This window comes from Crinia signifera, chromosome 4 (assembly GCF_055691185.1).
Source record: "Crinia signifera chromosome 4, ASM5569118v1, whole genome shotgun sequence".
Lineage (NCBI taxonomy): Eukaryota > Metazoa > Chordata > Amphibia > Anura > Myobatrachidae > Crinia > Crinia signifera.
The window spans coordinates 280,040,245-280,056,795 of NC_139220.1; the positions used below are offsets into that span (position 1 = coordinate 280,040,245).

Genomic DNA, 16,551 nt, shown 5'->3' on the forward strand with positions numbered 1-16,551 from the left:
TGCATTCTCTAATAGCAAATGTGTGGCAAGGCATGATGGGTCTTGTAGTTTCACAACAGCTGAGGGGGCCATAGTTTGACATGCCTGATGTAGATCTATCAACTGGAACCAATACAGAGTACAGGGAGAAATGCATCACATTGGTAGTGATTCATTAACAGTATTACAACAAGAACATTCAGTGCTTGCAGTGCACAGGTTCTGTGAGTAAACATGGATTACACATGGAGTTAGAGGACTCAGCATGTCCAGAGCAGCCAGCAACGCGCCACAGATTGCAAAGTGAGAGGGTGGCATCTTATCACGGCCTTATCTTCTGATACCCTGCTAACACCTTCTTAAACAACCACCCTGATTCCAGAAGGGGGCGCCGATGCTGGAATTAACCTCTGGTGCCCCTTTTGCAGTGCTCAGCGATAAGAGCCATTCCCATAGGGAGATCTTCATCTGTCTTCTATCAGGATATAGGTAATGGAAGAGAGTGAGGTCCTCCTGTAAACACTTCACAGACATGCTGGGAACTGAAGGTGGGGGGACCCCAGTGTTAACTACATCAGCACGGTACCTTTCTATATCCCTTTATTTATTTATTTATTTACAGTTTCTTATATAGTGCAGCAGATTCCGTTGCGCTTTCCAGTTGTAGACAGTCATAGAACAAACTGGGTACCAACAGACAGACTTGGAGGTAGGAGGCCCCTGCTGCAAGCTTACACTCTATAGGACCTGTGACTCAGAATTCAGACTATGGGGTAAAGGCATCACTTTTAGAAGTGTTAGTCCATTGACCCCTATGCTGCTGGAACAGAGAGTTGAAAATTGTGTCTGACCCGGCATTTTGAGTCAGGTTCAAGCCCAGAGTAATATTAGGACTACAGCCCCAGTTCTCCACATAATAATAGGCCCGTAACCATGACAGCATGATGATCACCAACTACCCAGCCACATGGCATTAAAGAACAAATATGGATCCTTCCTGTTATCTGCCAGCCGCTGCTGTTATCTGCCTACTGCCACTTCTCCAGTTGAACACGGGTGCTCACGCGTAGTCAGGGAAAAGCTTGTGGGGAAACGCAAAACGTAAGAACCAACACCATTGGGACTCATGGTGGATTCATACTTATGTGAAGTCATAGTGGACAGATAACAGGAAAGAGCCAAACATATTTTCCTCACAAACAGGCAGATGCACTAAGGCTTGGAGAGTGATGAATACGGGAGACATACCAGCCAATAAGCTCTTGTTATTTTTCAAACCAAGGCTGTAATGTGACAGTTAGGAGCTTATTGGTTGGTACATTGGGAGTGATTCAGCATCACTCGGTCCCCAGTGTATCCGCATGTGCAGGGTCACCGTACGAACGCATTCCGTGACTATCACAGTCGCCAAGGCATTTGCATGGGGGGACACAAAGGGGGCTGGCGTATGGGGACACTCAGCATTTTCTGGCCATGCCCACAAGAACAGTGGGTTCGCCCATTTTTCCTGGGCGTCCCCATACAAATGCAGGCGTGGCAATACCTGCACAGGGTGGGTGGCTGACATCACATGACACCAGTGCCCGCCCCCTGTCTGACCATCTCCGGTCCAGGTAAGAGTAAGATCATACTGACTGACTGACTGTGTGCAGGCAAGAAATCCTTTGATGTTCGCCGACCATCTAAGACGATTTTTCACCCATATGGCCGCATGTGTCATTGAACAATGTGGCCATTCAGATGGTGAAGGGGGGCAGACATTTGCTTACCTGGTGGGCGGCATTTAACTACTCTCCCTGAATGCCCAGAATTCTCCCTGCAATTGCACCAGTCTCCTTGACTAGTTGTCACCCACATTATGTAGCTATGATTTACTTGGGGGCAGGGAGTGGGTGACAATGGCCTCCATTTCTCAAAACAGACTTGTCACCATCGTTGTTGGGGAGTAACGACGAGGCCAAAATCTCTGTTAGAAGGCTGAGAATTTGTGGCTTATTGCTGGGACCTGCGGCGGCTACATGGGTCATGCAGCCGATCGATGGTGTCGTAGTTGATCCAATGCTGTATACTAGATCACAGCTCGGATCAGGAATGTGATGCATCCTGCTGTATTTCCGTATAAGTGCTATCACTGTTACTTCCATGCAAGCCTCAGTGATAGCAACACAATCGCATCGGACTGGCCCCTCCCACACACCACTGCCCCTCCCACACATCACTTACCCCGCCCACTCAGCAATGCTCACAGCTCCTCCACTCCTAATAAACCTTTGATCATTTTCACCCCCAGGGCTGTGGAGCCCTTAATCCGGCCTAGCCAGGTACAGGCCTGTGCTTGTGCTGTGCTGTCATCTATCTCTTTAGCAACAGTATTTTTGCCCTTTAGGAAGTGGGTCCATGATCTGTTCTAACATGAACATCTCATCCAATATATGAGAGACTATAATAGGTAAGACTATGTTGGTGGCAGTGACCACTACATGCATGCACTCTGCTCACTACTTTACCTCATGCTCCTGCTCCACACTTAGCAAAGTAACATTCCTGCTCTACACAGCTGCTTACATCAGCTGGTGCAAATGCTAGAATCTTTTCTGACATTCCTATCTATATTGGTGGTAGACTATGGGCACCTGTGCCATTGGAGGCATGCAATGTCACCACAGATGACTTTTACAGTGTCCCCCTGTACACACATCAGATAATACACTAGCTAGAACATAGGCAGAGGAGCACCTAATGCACAGATTCTGATAATTCTGTACTCTGATCCAGTGGCGGATTCAGGGGGGGGGCACCTGGGCACGTGGCTGAGGACCAGGGCTTTCCAACGAGCCCAGACCCGTGTCTCTAGCCCCCCGGGAACCAAAGATATCGCCTGGCAAAGCTGTAACGTTTTTTCCCCATAGGATAATATGGGACCCGGCAATTCCGACCCACACCTAGTTCCGACGGCTGCCAGTTCCCTCCCTGGCATCACAGAAGCTTATGGCTGGTCTCATTCAATTCCAAATCGCTGGGCCTTCAATATGATACCAGGCTGGTCCATATCGGTTAATCGGTTCCAGAGATATTGCATGTAAACATTTATTTTTGAAATGTAATTTCATGGCTGTTCATGTTCTTTGATGGCAGATTACTCTGGAACCAAACGTTTCAGTTTCACTGGACCAAAATCATTCAAAGCCCACTCAAATCAATATGTTACTTGTCTCATGTAAATGGGTCAGTTGGTTCCGAAGATATAGCCGGTTAATTGAGATAACTGGTTAAAGAGGGGGAGGGGTGGTTTTCTCTCCCCCTCTCACCAGAAAATGCAGGGACTAGGCTGGTGTAAAGGGGGCCAACCTGGGAATGCATTTTCTGGTGTGAAAGGGGTATTATTTCAAATAGCCGGGACCTGCAGTGCTCTGAATACAGCCAGGCTCTGCCACTATCAGTGGCTATCACTTCTGCCTGGCGGCGGCTGTCCCCCATTTACCGCGAGCATGTATTCTCCCTTGGCAATGAGCATGTAATCCCACATGGCAACGAGCATGGAACCTCTGGCAATGAGCATGTAACCCTTGGCAATGAGCATGTAGATAAGCAGCACTTATGTAGCATAATTTTTAACAGGCATTATGGTGTTTGGCATAATACATAATGGACATAATGGCATGTAACTTAACGTGTAATGTACATTATGGTGTTAATGTTTAATGTGCGCCTTTGATGGACAATTTCCCTGTTTATGAAGCGTATTGGGAATTTTGGCTTAATCTGTGTGGCATTATGTGAATTCTGGCTCAATGCGTGTGGCATTATGTGAATTTTGGCTCAATCCTAGTGGCATTATGTGAATTTTGGCTCAATCCGTGTGGCATTTTTTGAATTTGGCTCAATCTGTGTGGCATTATGTGAATTTTGACACAATCCATGTGGCATTATGTGAATTTTGGCTCAATCCATTTGGCATTATGTGAATTTTGGCTTAATCCATGTGGTATTATGTGAATTTTGGCTCAATCCGTGTGGCATTATGTGAATTTTGGCTCATTCCATTTGGCATCATGTGTAGGGGCAAGTATAGTGGGGTCTAGTATTTTGTTGCATAATGCGTAGAAGTTGTATATAGTGTTGTACACTACACTCAAGGACATGCCCCTTGTTGAGTGGCCACACCCCTTATTCGGCGCGCACAACTGCATCCTTCACTTTTGTCGCCATGGTGAGCCTGCGTACTTTAAATGCCAGGGCCTATTTTTAATCCCATTCCCACCCTCTCTCTGCTGCTCTCTTAGCATGTACACTGGCATTACTAACACCGCCCCTCCCCCACCTAAACCCTCTTTTATCATGGTGCCCCCCCTGTAATTTTATCCTGGATCCGCCCCTGCTCTGATCAAATAAGCACACTGGGGCAGATGTATAAAGCCTTACAAGAGATAAATGCAAGGGTGATAAAGAGAGATAAACATCCAGCCAATCACATCCCAACTGCCATGTTACAGGCTATGTTTGAAAAAAAGTCAGTAAGGAGCTGATTGGCTGGACGTTTATCTCTCCTTATCACCCTTGCATTTATCTCTTGTTAAGGCTTAATACATCTGCCCCTGTGTATACTATCATACCCAGCATTAACTTCTAGCTACTTGTGCTGCAGTAGCTCCTCTGTGAGATGGGACCAGGTGGGCTAGCCTTCCCTAACCACGCACTTCATCGATCCTTCTGCGTCCGTGTCCCCACTGCCGGATCCCCAGTCATCCTTCCTTGGACCACTTGTCAAAGTCGCTCAGTCTTCTTGACTACTTTTCCGGCTTCCAGCGCATCAACTTCAAGGACTGTGGGCCAAAGCTAATAAGGTGTGAGAATCAGAAAGTGAGAGATTTTGGGAGAGTTTTTCAATATTTTTAAAGCGGCAATCTTTTACATGGCAATATCAACCTGGTTTGTCAGTGTAAATGATTGCCACTTTAAAAAATTGGAAACTCTCCAAAAACTCTCACTTTCTGACTCTGACACCCTATTTTTGGCCTGAGTGTTTACCTGACACCTAATTTATACCACCCCATCACAGGTTCCATTGTAATGAGATAATCAACTTCAGCTGTCAGTGGTTTTAATGTAATGGCTGATAGGAGTATGTCTTCCTTTTTAGCAGGCATTATTATTATTAACAATGTTTATTTATATGGCGCCACAAGGGTTCCGCAGTGCCTGACAATACATAGATGAGAAAAACAAGACAAATAGTGATTTACAGTACAAATGCAAATTAGGACAAGTACATGGTAAATAAAAGACAGTTGCAAAAGTGGACACTGACGCAATTATAACAGTGGCAGAGATATAAAAGCACATGAGGAGAGAGGGCCCTGCTTGTTAGAACTTACATTCTAAAGGATGTCCAAACTATGGACCTCCCTCTGTTGTAAAACTACAAGTCCATCATGCCTTGCTACAGTTTTGCTATTAGGTAATGCTAAAACTATGGCAAGGCATGTTGGGATGTGTAGTTTCACAACAGCTGGAGGGCCACAGTTTGGACATGCCAGAAAAGCTACATTCAGACTTTGGACGTTTGGGACATAGACAGCTGACTCTGGTCTACAAACACTACATCATTGCTTCTATTGATTGCACTTGTTTGATCTTTTCATATAAATATATTAAAAAGTGAAGAACAAATTTCTCTCATTCCCAAACCCCCTATTTGATCATTCTGATATCATTCCCCTGATGAAGTTATTTTATGACGAAATGCGTCGGGATTTTTGTCATCTTAACAGAACCAGCCTGGTTCTGTTAAGATTACAAAAATCCCGACGCATTTCGTCAAATCTTTGTCTGATATGAATTTACATTTTTTATATGTTTTAAATAAATTTTATATAATACACCAACTGCGTTAAATTTTCACATGAAAGTGGTGGTCACTATTTAACGCTCTCTATATCTTTGTCTATATAGATATGTAGATATAAATCTATATATCTATATATCTTTATATATATAATATATAGATATATATACATAGATATACATAAAAATTATAAAGGTTTTGCCATGTGTGAGATTTATACTCACACCTCACTCGAGGAAGGGTTAAAATCCTAATTCATTTTCATTTTACAACAGCATATTTGTCTTATCTAAGAATGTCTCTGGATTCCTAGAGAATATTGCTATGTCTCCCCTACCAGACCCCTCAGTCCATAGAGGGTGTCCCACCCTCAGATAAACATGCAGATCCCCCTCTCTCATCTCCGCAGTGTTATCTGATTATCCCTACATTTGATGGATCATATCTTTAGCTTCCAGATCCCAGTTATTTATATTGCATGCATTTCCCAGGAGGAATACCTCATGGTGTTTACACCAGTGTGTAAATACAGTGCGCAGTCAATATATGATTGATCGACAAAGATATACAATGCAGAATAGTCACTTCTCGGGAGAGCCATTAACATGCTGTAATTCCTGGGAATTTGTACATCCATCTACCTGTATAGACAGAAGTTCAACAGTCAATTGTTAATATGCTAATGTTATTACTTAACATTATTATTTTTTTTTTAATAGGCTAATACAGTGGTCAGGGGTAACAATGAAACTTCTGGTGGTAATGGATGGTTGCGCTGCCAAGACACAGCCGGGCATGCATATGAATCTATATGCATGCCCGGCTGTGTCTCGGCAGTGCGAACGACCATTACCCCCAGGAATTTTATTTAATTACATATAGATTCAATGTAAAGATTCGGCTGTGTGTGATACAGTACTGTAGTGTACAAGGACCTGACGCAGCGCAGTGCGTCAGACCCTTTTGTATAACACGCTTCCCTGCGTGAAGCCCCAGGCCCCGCCTCCAAGTCCGCCGACTTCTTCAGTAGAGTCGACTAGTTGCTGCACTGTCTGTACTGCCGCTGCTGTGCCGAGTTTCTTTGCCCAGTTATATGCTCCTATCAAGGTATACCCATTTGAACAGACTGTCACTATATCATCTTGAAATACTGACACTAATAGTTGCCTGGACATCACATTATCAATCGCTATACCCCACCATAGTTGCCTACCCTCCTGCATTCTGACTCCCTGAAATAGCAGCAATCTCCCTCTCTCCCTCATTAGTCTAAAAATCTCCCTCATGTCACCTAGCCCACATTACACTGTTACATTTTTTGGGGAAAAAGGAATGAGAGATAGATACATTTACATTGTATCGTCAGCGCCATTTCCCAGCACATTACCAAGTATAGTATATCTTACTAACTGCTTTGGGGCTCATCTACATTTGGATATAAGTCATTTAAAAAGATTCCTCTCAGATGTAGCAGTACACACCCACGCTTCTAGGTGCCACGTTCACAATCTCTTTTCACAATCTCTACATATATGGATCTAGACACGCCCTTTGGGTGGAGCATGACACGCCCCATCAATATGGCTTTGTGCAAAATTTTACTACCAACTATAATCTCCCTGAAACTAGTTTTCAAAAGTAGGCAAGTATATACCACACACAACCATTGATGAGTGATGATTAGAATGCATTTTGTACCACACACGTCATCGTCATTTGCTGCCAGGCTGTGTTTCATACTATTTATTATTTATTCATTTATTTACAGGTTCTTATATAGCGCAGCAGATCCCGTTGCGCTTTACAACTGTAGTCAGTGATAGAACAAACTGGGTAACGACAGACAGACTTGGAGGTAGGAGAGCCCTGCTGCAAGCTTACAGTCTATAGTACTAGCAGGATATATCATCAGTTTCTGGGGGTACAGTGTCCATTACAATTCTATGATTTACTTACTTTCAAATCAATGGGGTAACTTTGGCATATCTAAATATATTTTGGGGTAATGCCATGCCATGAAAATTATGGGCGTTCACCTGGAAGCGTGGGGGGGGGGGGGGCGATGCCTGCCTGGGGCGAGCGGCTGATGTCACATGACGTCAGTGCTCGCCCCTTCTTCAGCAGTTCAGACTGACTTTTATTTCCGAAGGGGACCGGTCGACGGCCATCAAATGATTTGTCTCCCCTTCTGCCGCGTGCTTGGGGACGTGTTTGCGTACATCCCCTCGCATGTTACCAAGGGGATTCGGTGGTGGGGGTGGGGCGGGTGTTTGGCAGAGCAGCAGACAGCGTTAAGCCTCTTGCTAAGCAGCGAATGACTGCTGCTTAGCGTAAGGTCCTGAATCACCCCCAATGTGCGTCTGACATTCAGGACTGAGAGACCATTCAGTCAGCCCTTTGTGCTATTTCCTCAGTTGGAGCATGGACTTACTGATTGTCAGACCATCTACAATACTACGCATGATGCCGGTGAGCCAATTGAGCGAGGCATTGGGTTATGGGTCATAGGGTCGACCAAATGAAGGCCGACAATCAAAAGGTCAACCACTATTGGTCGACAGGCCATAGGTCGACACATTAAAAAGGTCAACATGGCTTAGGTTGTCAGGGTCGAAAGAATGACATAAGTAATAGGTCGACATGGAAAAGTTGGACATGAAAAAAGGTTGACATGTGTTTTTCCCATTGTGTGTCTGTCGATTTATGTTGACATGGACACCATATAAGTGCACCGCATCTGCGTGCCATGCTTTGGCACGGTGCCTCGCGCACTATTATGGTCTCCGTCTATGTCCACTTGTCGACCTGCCAACCGCATCCCAGCCATTCTGTATTCCTGCCAGGTGAGAAAGTGGGCACAATACATTATTATATCTGAGTATAAGAGGACACAGCTGCTGTCTACCTGGTGATCAGTAGTGCGGGGGTCCTGGACGTTATATAATGTATGTATAAGCTATCGCATGGCTTTCTACACATATTACTACATTTCCCTTTTCCCCTATAAATGTATGGTGCATGGTGAATATATGTACTCTAATTTCATGTCATTTTATTACCCGCAGGAGGTTTCAGTTAATTTAATATTTGTTATATTGTTTTTAATAAATACAGTATATTATGCTGAATTATGTTGTATTTGTATAATTTAGCAGCACCTGGTTTGTGTGTTCCCGCAGGTACAGCAGACCTGATTGCGCCTTATGCTCATGCTATGGATGATTGTTTTGTTACTGAGATACCAGAGCACCTTGTGACGGTGCTGTTCTGTATTGGTGTATTTAGATGCTACCATCGCAAGCAACATTGGAACTTGCTCCAACCCTTCGGCAAGTGCACTGTCTCCATCTAACCACAGGCTTCTGTGTCACCCGCTGTGCACTTTTATCACCAACATGCCAGCGAACTGTCCGCATCTGATTAGCCACCAGCAGCGTCACAAGGGGGGGTGTAATTGGTGCGGGAAGCACCCAGGTGTCACCTGCTGAGGGGGTCACAGAGAAGAAGCCTGTAACATTACGTCCGGCACTTGGCTCCTGTGTCCAATCCTGTTCTGCGTCTCTGAGTGCTTATCAGGACACATGGGGCCTTATTCAGGTCAGATGAATGTGATTTGCACATGTGCATGCGCTGGGTGCGTGCACCAAAGGCAGAAGGAATGGACCCAACCTTGCGGCCACTGGGCGAGGTGGGGAGCGGCAGGGTGGCCAATTAGCATATGGCCTTCCCATAAGAACTCTGGACGTTCTCATGCTAATGGGCCGATGATGTGGGTGTTGGGGGCGGCATCACCAGATGTCAGCTGCCTGCCCACTACCCCCCCCCCCCCCCCCCCCCGCCCAGGGTACAGGCATATATGTTTGTTTAGAGCAACCTTGCATATGTGTGCACTTTCCACATCTTTTGATGTTCTGCAAATCTAATTCTCTCTGCACATGTTACATCTGCCCCCCTGCAGTGCACATGGTTTTGTTCATTTGAGAAGGATTTTGCCTCTAAGAGTGAACTAGAATAAGGCCCATTGTGCTGTTCTGACCCTGCTATCATTGGTTGCTACTATGTAATGTACAACAACACATTCACAGCAAAGCATTACCAATAAACTACCAATTACCAAGCATTTAAGAAAAGGAAGAGCCGTTTGCTCTAGTGGGTGCAGGTGCGGACGGACAGGGGGCCGGATCAGGAGAACTCCTCAGGCCCTTGGTACAGTACTTGCCAATGATATCAGAATGGGCAATACTGGGGGTCTTCGACCCAAAATGAAGGTTTACCAAAGTTAATAGAAAAATGCTCAAAATATTATCAGAAGTAGCTAAAAAATGTATATAACAGTAATTTGACCCTTCCCCTCCAAAATTGCCATTATATCTTGCGGTTAAATATATATATTTTTTTTTGTATTCCATATGTAATGGATATCAACTTTAACACATAAAGAAATAATATATATATATATATATTTTTATATATATATATATATATATATATATATATACAGTAGAAAAGCTGTTAGAAACATAGGAAGGATTTATAAACTCAAGGCTAGTACTATAAAGATACAGGGCCAGATGTATCAAGCTCTAAACAATGATAAAGTGGAGAGTGATAAACAGCCAGCCAATCAGCTCCTGCCTGTCATTTTACAGAGTGTTTCAAAAACGATAGTTATGAACTAATTGGCTGGCTGTTTATCACTCTCCACTTTATCTCTTTATGAAGCTTGATACATCTGGCCCACAGAGGAAACATGCTTTTGTAATGATTGAGTAGAAAGGCATCAAAAAATGTGAAAGTTAGAATTTTAAAGACAAAAATGATAAGTTTCACATTTTGAAACACACTTGGAACACATATATAGAGAAATGTATATAAAAAAGTATAATTTGTATATTTATTGTTATAATGTGATAAACACATTTTGTATTGAAAACTTTTAATATTTAAGAAGAATTTTCTTATTGCATTTTTTTTGCTACATATCTACTAATAAAAAAGGCACACATATAACCAGAATATACATTTTTATTTACCCGCAGGGACATATGTGATAGTGATACACATTATGTTCAGCATAAAACGTCATTTGGCACCAATAAAATAGCACTTTGGTTTGTTAACCCTTTAGTTACCAGACAACAAAGATATACAGCAAGGCACTTTAGTTAAACCTAAATAGTTATTTCCCACACTCCCCAGCGGTGGGTGTCTGGTCTGGGGAGTGGTCTGAGAGGTACATTAACATTAAATTTATGAGAGAGATAAGTGTTATCTGCAGCTACTGTAATGATCCCATTAGCGCAGTACAGAAAAGAGGAGCTGGATGAAAAACATATGCTAAGAGGTATAGGGGGGAAAACTGTTGAAATGGTGCAAAATGAATTCATTTGCTGTAGCCCAAACCAATCATCTGTAAGACTGTACCAGTCTTTCTCCTCATGATCAGTAGTTCCCATCCCCGGTCCCCAAGTACCCCCAACAGTTCATGTTTTCCAGGTCACCTGTTGATTTTTAAAATGTGACAGTTACATCCTGCACCGGCTGGGTGCCTTGGGCAACCTGAACTGTTAAAGGTACTTGAGGTCGACCAGGGTTGGGAACCACTGCAGTTTTGATTGGTTGCTATGGGTTACAACACAGCAGAGCCCCCTACACTTTCCATATTAATACAGCTCTAGAAAGTAAGATTATTATGTTATGAAAACATAATGTTTTATTGTAATATACGGTAAATTCTTGTATGTCAAAGTCAGAGACAGCTGGCAAATACAGGTTATTTATTTATTTTAAAAAATATTATTAAGATCTTAATAATAAATGATTAAATATGGAATTAGTTTTTGGTGTAACTTACAAATGAACACAATAGAACAGTCGGCAGTGCTCCAGCTTTTGTGGCGTGGGACTACAAGTCCCAGCATGTGCTGTCAGCTAGACAGTCACCCGTTGATCTACCTTTAGCACAGACAGAATGTTTATCATTGGGAATGTGAAATATTGCAGCGTTCAATCCACCTAGGCTTTACATTACCCCCATAGGTTATAAGTGCACTTATCTAGTAACATAGTGAAGAACCCATCATTTCAGATAGAAAAAGGAAAGACCTCATCGTATTAAATTAATATTAAATAAGACCTGATACAGGCTGACTCCTCTCATCACAAGAGTACAATTTACTAGACATCACCAATTAAATGACCCCCACTTCTAATCCCAACTCCCTATATACAGTACGCAGGAGCTTCCTCCATCTCTTACTGGGCAGTGGCCTGTACGTCAGTTGTTGTTCTTATGACAGCCTCACGTGGGCATAGAACTGGGCATTTAACTGGCATGACCAAATCCCTTGCCACTTTGGCTATAGAAATACACTCTCCTGCATAGCCCATACATCAGCTGATGTCAATTGCCATGCCCCCAGCTGCATACCTACTAAGACCACCCCAAAGTGCCCTACAAACCACCTCATGGCAGTATCACAATAAGACTTCCCACCTGGAATCATTGGGGAGATGTATTAAGCCTTAACAAGAGATAAATGCAAGGGTGATAAAGAAAGATAAACATCCAGCCAATCACCTGCTAACTGCCATGTTACAGGCTATGTTTGAAAAAAGTCAGTAAGGAGCTGATTGGCTGGACATTTATCTCTCTTTATCACCCTTGCATTTATCTCCAATAAGGCTTAATACATCTGCCCCATTATGTCAAAAGTATTTGTAAACCCCCCCCCCCATCCCCCCAATATATTATGATTTGACAGTCCAGATATTCTGCGGTTGAGGTCACCAAAGTGGTGGGTGCCACCCTGCCAGGTAATACAGGTAGGGGTAGCAGTGGTAGTTCTGATAGAAGCTCATGAGAGAGGTCCTGCTCAGGTCTCCATCCCTGCACATGACTGGGAGGGAAGAGGTCTTGTCCAGATCCTCCAGGTCATTGGCCAGCTGCTTCCTTTTGGTTTTGTATCTCCGGTTCTGGAACCAGATCTTCACCTGGGTTTCGGTCAGCTTCAGGCTCTTGGCTAGCTGGGCCCTTTCTGGGGCTGAAAGATATTTCTGGTTGGAGAACTTCCTTTCCAGCTCTATCACTTGGGAATGGGAGAAAGCTGCCCGTGACCTCTTCGGAGGCTGTCTGGCCACTTTCTCTTCTCCTGCTAAAGTCTGCTGAGAGTCATCAAAGTCCAACTGCTCTACTTCCAGATGATCTTCTGTGGGAGGAAACCATAATGACAACCATTCAGCATATCGGCCACATTGTACCAGATATTATCTATCACAAAAAGAAAATAAATAAAACGTATTTCCTGGAATACTATACTACTAGCTGGATAAGGCGAATAGACTTTTTCTGATATATGGCAGCAGACAGTCATCAACCTTTTTTTTTATTGTAGTTTAACCAGGAATATGTAAGTAGGTTTATCTAAAGCCTGACATTAATAATAAAAAATATATAATCATATCATAAGTACTGCAGTACGTAACTGTATTGGATCACATCATATGTTATAAAAAGGTCCTGTCATTTAAGTAGGATTATGTATTTTATTTTCATTTTTGGCAGAACTTCCTCGCATTTTATTTAATGACAGTGGCTAAATGTTTCACTTGGATCTTTAGTGTCCAATTCCCTATATAAACTATTTTGGAAAATGCATTGAATATGCATTGTTCCTATATTTACGTAGTTGTACTTTCTCATTTCAAGCTAATCACTAATTCTTTATAATTTTTTGTAAAATGTACTATAATTGTAATAATCTATTTACAGTAATGTACAAAGCCAACTATTTGGTTACATGATTTTTTTTTAAGTTGAAAATTGATTGATTATATTAATTCACAGAACGTACAATCCTGAAACTTGTGTTGATATTGAAAGATTAGTACAAATAGGAAATAACACTGCGGTCAGTACAAAGAACCTGACGGTGTTCTATGTGTATCACTATACAAATGCTATTCTATACTATGTATCACTATACTATTTAACACATTGATATGTTTCTTTAGACAATGAATTATTATTCTATGTCGTATATATCACTTTACTCTGTCTCACAATATAATTTCTCACAATACTATGCATCATTGTACTGAATATTATTCTCTGTATTCATATACCACTGTATGTACAACTTTTCTCTATGCTATGTTCCAATATTCACTATATAACCATTATGTGAATCAAAATACCATGTCATGAGTCCTGCTGGTGAAATAAAAATAAACGGAAATAAATTAAATAATAATAATTATTATTATTACTATTAGTTATATCAGTATTGTATGTATCAATACTATATGTATACCTTTACTGTATTACTATTCTGTGCATTTATATATTAAGTATCACTGTGCATTTATATATTAAGTATCACTCTCTCTCTCTCTATACAATATATGTGTATATATATATATATATATATATATATATATATATATATATCACTATCCTATGTATCACAATGCTATGTATTTCTATATTATATACCAATATTCAATATATCACCATTTCTGCATCCCCATACTATGAATTAGTATTCTGTGTATCAATAAACTGTATTACTATTTTGTGCACTTATAAATTAAATATAACGTTTCTATGTCACAATATTCTTTGTATAACAATACTATGTATCACTATTTACCATTCTGTATATCGCGATACTATGTATCTCATACTTGGTTACACAGAGGACTAAATATTTACTGGTGAATTAACAATGACTCTTCGCCCTGTTCAGGTTCCTGCAACCTGTAAGAACAGTCAGCCCGGTGTGTGGTGGGGCAGATGCGGGGAGGGGGTACTGTGTGTGAGATGGGGGCAGCCCTATTTGGGGGAGTGTTACTATTAGCAGGCAGCGCAGTAACACATTAGCAGCATCTATCTGCACTCATCGGTAGTATAATGGTCACAGTATCAGGGCTGACCGAGAGGCACTGTAATTCAAATGCAATGCTATAGAACGGGGGCTTGTGGAACTACAAGTACCAGCATACCTTTAATAGCTGCGCAATAGCAGGGTAGCCACGGTACATGGGTACAGCAGAGTACTCACCTTTAGTCTGCATGTGATCAGCCCGCTCTGAGTATTGGGGTCTCTCCCCATTGTCTAGGTCACAGCTGTCACCTTCTGTCTCCCCAGCGGAGTCTTTGCCCTGGTCTCCTTCTTGCACCTCTGTATGCCTGTCCCTGCCTTTGCAGCCAAGGTCTGCCAGGATGTCCTGGATGAGAAAGGAGGTGAGAGGCCGGGTAGCCATGTGCTGTGAGGCTGACTGTGGCATCCACAATGCCTCACAGGATGCTGCTGGCTGTGAGATGGAGAAGCTGGAGATAGGGATCTATGGGATCCTACTGCAGAACCTCTGGATAGTCAGCATGAGCAAGTCAGAAGAGGGTATATCTGGGGTTAGGGTGTCCCCTGATTATTTAGTGTGACCCTATCCTGTTCTGGTGTCTCCTCTTATCTCTCTTACTGTCACCTTCTCCACCTCCTCTACATATAGCCCTCATGTCCTCCTATGTAGCTCTCTGATTGGCTGAGCTCACACCCCTGTTCTCTGCTGACTGGGTAAGCTCACACCCATGTCCTCCCAGTTGGTGCATCAGACAGGTACAGTAGTAGCTACTGTTACACCCAGGGGAGGAATGCACCAAATCCAACCCCCACGCCCATCACAGCAGCCACAAAACACACTTGCACACTTAACGTTTATATATCAGATAGATAGATAGATAGATAGATAGATAGATAGATAGATAGATAGATTTCCAGATGTATTTATCTATATAAATAAATAGATATATAAACATAGATACAATATATACATATATGTGTGTGTGTGTGTGTGTGTGTGTGTGTGTGAGAGAGAGAGAGATATATATATATATATATATATATATATATGCATATATTGTAGTGTGTGTGTGTGTGATATATATATATATATGCATATATTGTAATGTGTGTGTGTGTCTATATAAATATAATATATTATATATATATTTATATATATATATATATTTATATATATTATATATATATATATATATATATATATATATATATATATATATATATATATATATATATACCACACACCAGGACAATCCGTATCATGTACAGTCAGCTCAGGTGCTGTACACAGACATGCAGGTGATATGTGTATCTGGAGTGTAATAGTAAGTAAGGAGATAATTGTATCCGCTGATCCTATCACCAAGAGAGTATTATCTTCTCAGCAGTAATTAGCGTCATTACCTCCCGGTACTGGGACTTCAGTGGTTATTGTATCAGTAATCCCTTTATAACTCGCTATGTGTTTACACTGACTTTGTTTCCTGTAAATATCAGTATAATGACAGGTATCAGGGAGCTGAGCGGATTGCCAGCAGAGACTGGCATACAGATTCCCAATATATCGGGGACATTCAAGAAATCAATCTCTTGATCGTTGAATAAAATATAATAAATATGCCTAATTGTAGAAAGAGAATACACTGCCATTTGTATACAAATCTATCTTACAGCACAATAATGCATTTGTGGGTACTCTTTACCTAGAAGGGCACCCATCGCGGGCATCGCATGTACTAAAAAATCGCATGCGATGCGACCGACGTGATGACCGCGATTTCCCATAGGGAACAATGTTAAATGTCCCAATTGACCCGATTTTCCTGTTCAATGTCCCAATTGACCCGATTTTCCATAGGGAACAAT

The 16,551-nt window shown here is 42.1% G+C and overlaps 1 protein-coding gene across 1 annotated transcript; it reads right to left on the reverse strand.

Moving 5' to 3' along the window:
- Positions 1-12,570: 12,570 nt before the first annotated feature.
- On the reverse strand, positions 12,571-15,579 carry NKX3-1 (NK3 homeobox 1). Its single transcript, XM_083179823.1, has 2 exons — positions 14,887-15,579; positions 12,571-13,032 (listed from the first exon to the last, which is right to left on the reverse strand). Exons 1-2 carry the CDS (start codon positions 15,110-15,112, stop codon positions 12,611-12,613), a joined length of 648 nt encoding a protein of 215 aa, XP_083035949.1. The 5' UTR covers positions 15,113-15,579; the 3' UTR covers positions 12,571-12,610.
- Between the last annotated feature and the right edge of the window lie 972 nt (positions 15,580-16,551).

Coding starts and splice junctions, on each gene's coding strand:
- NKX3-1 (XM_083179823.1), bottom strand. CDS start 15,112: ATGCCACAGTCAGCCTCACAGCACATGGCTACCCGGCCTCTCACCTCC. Junction 13,033..14,886: donor TGATCACATGCAGACTAAAG/GTGAGTACTCTG, acceptor TTCCTCCCACAG/AAGATCATCTGGAAGTAGAG.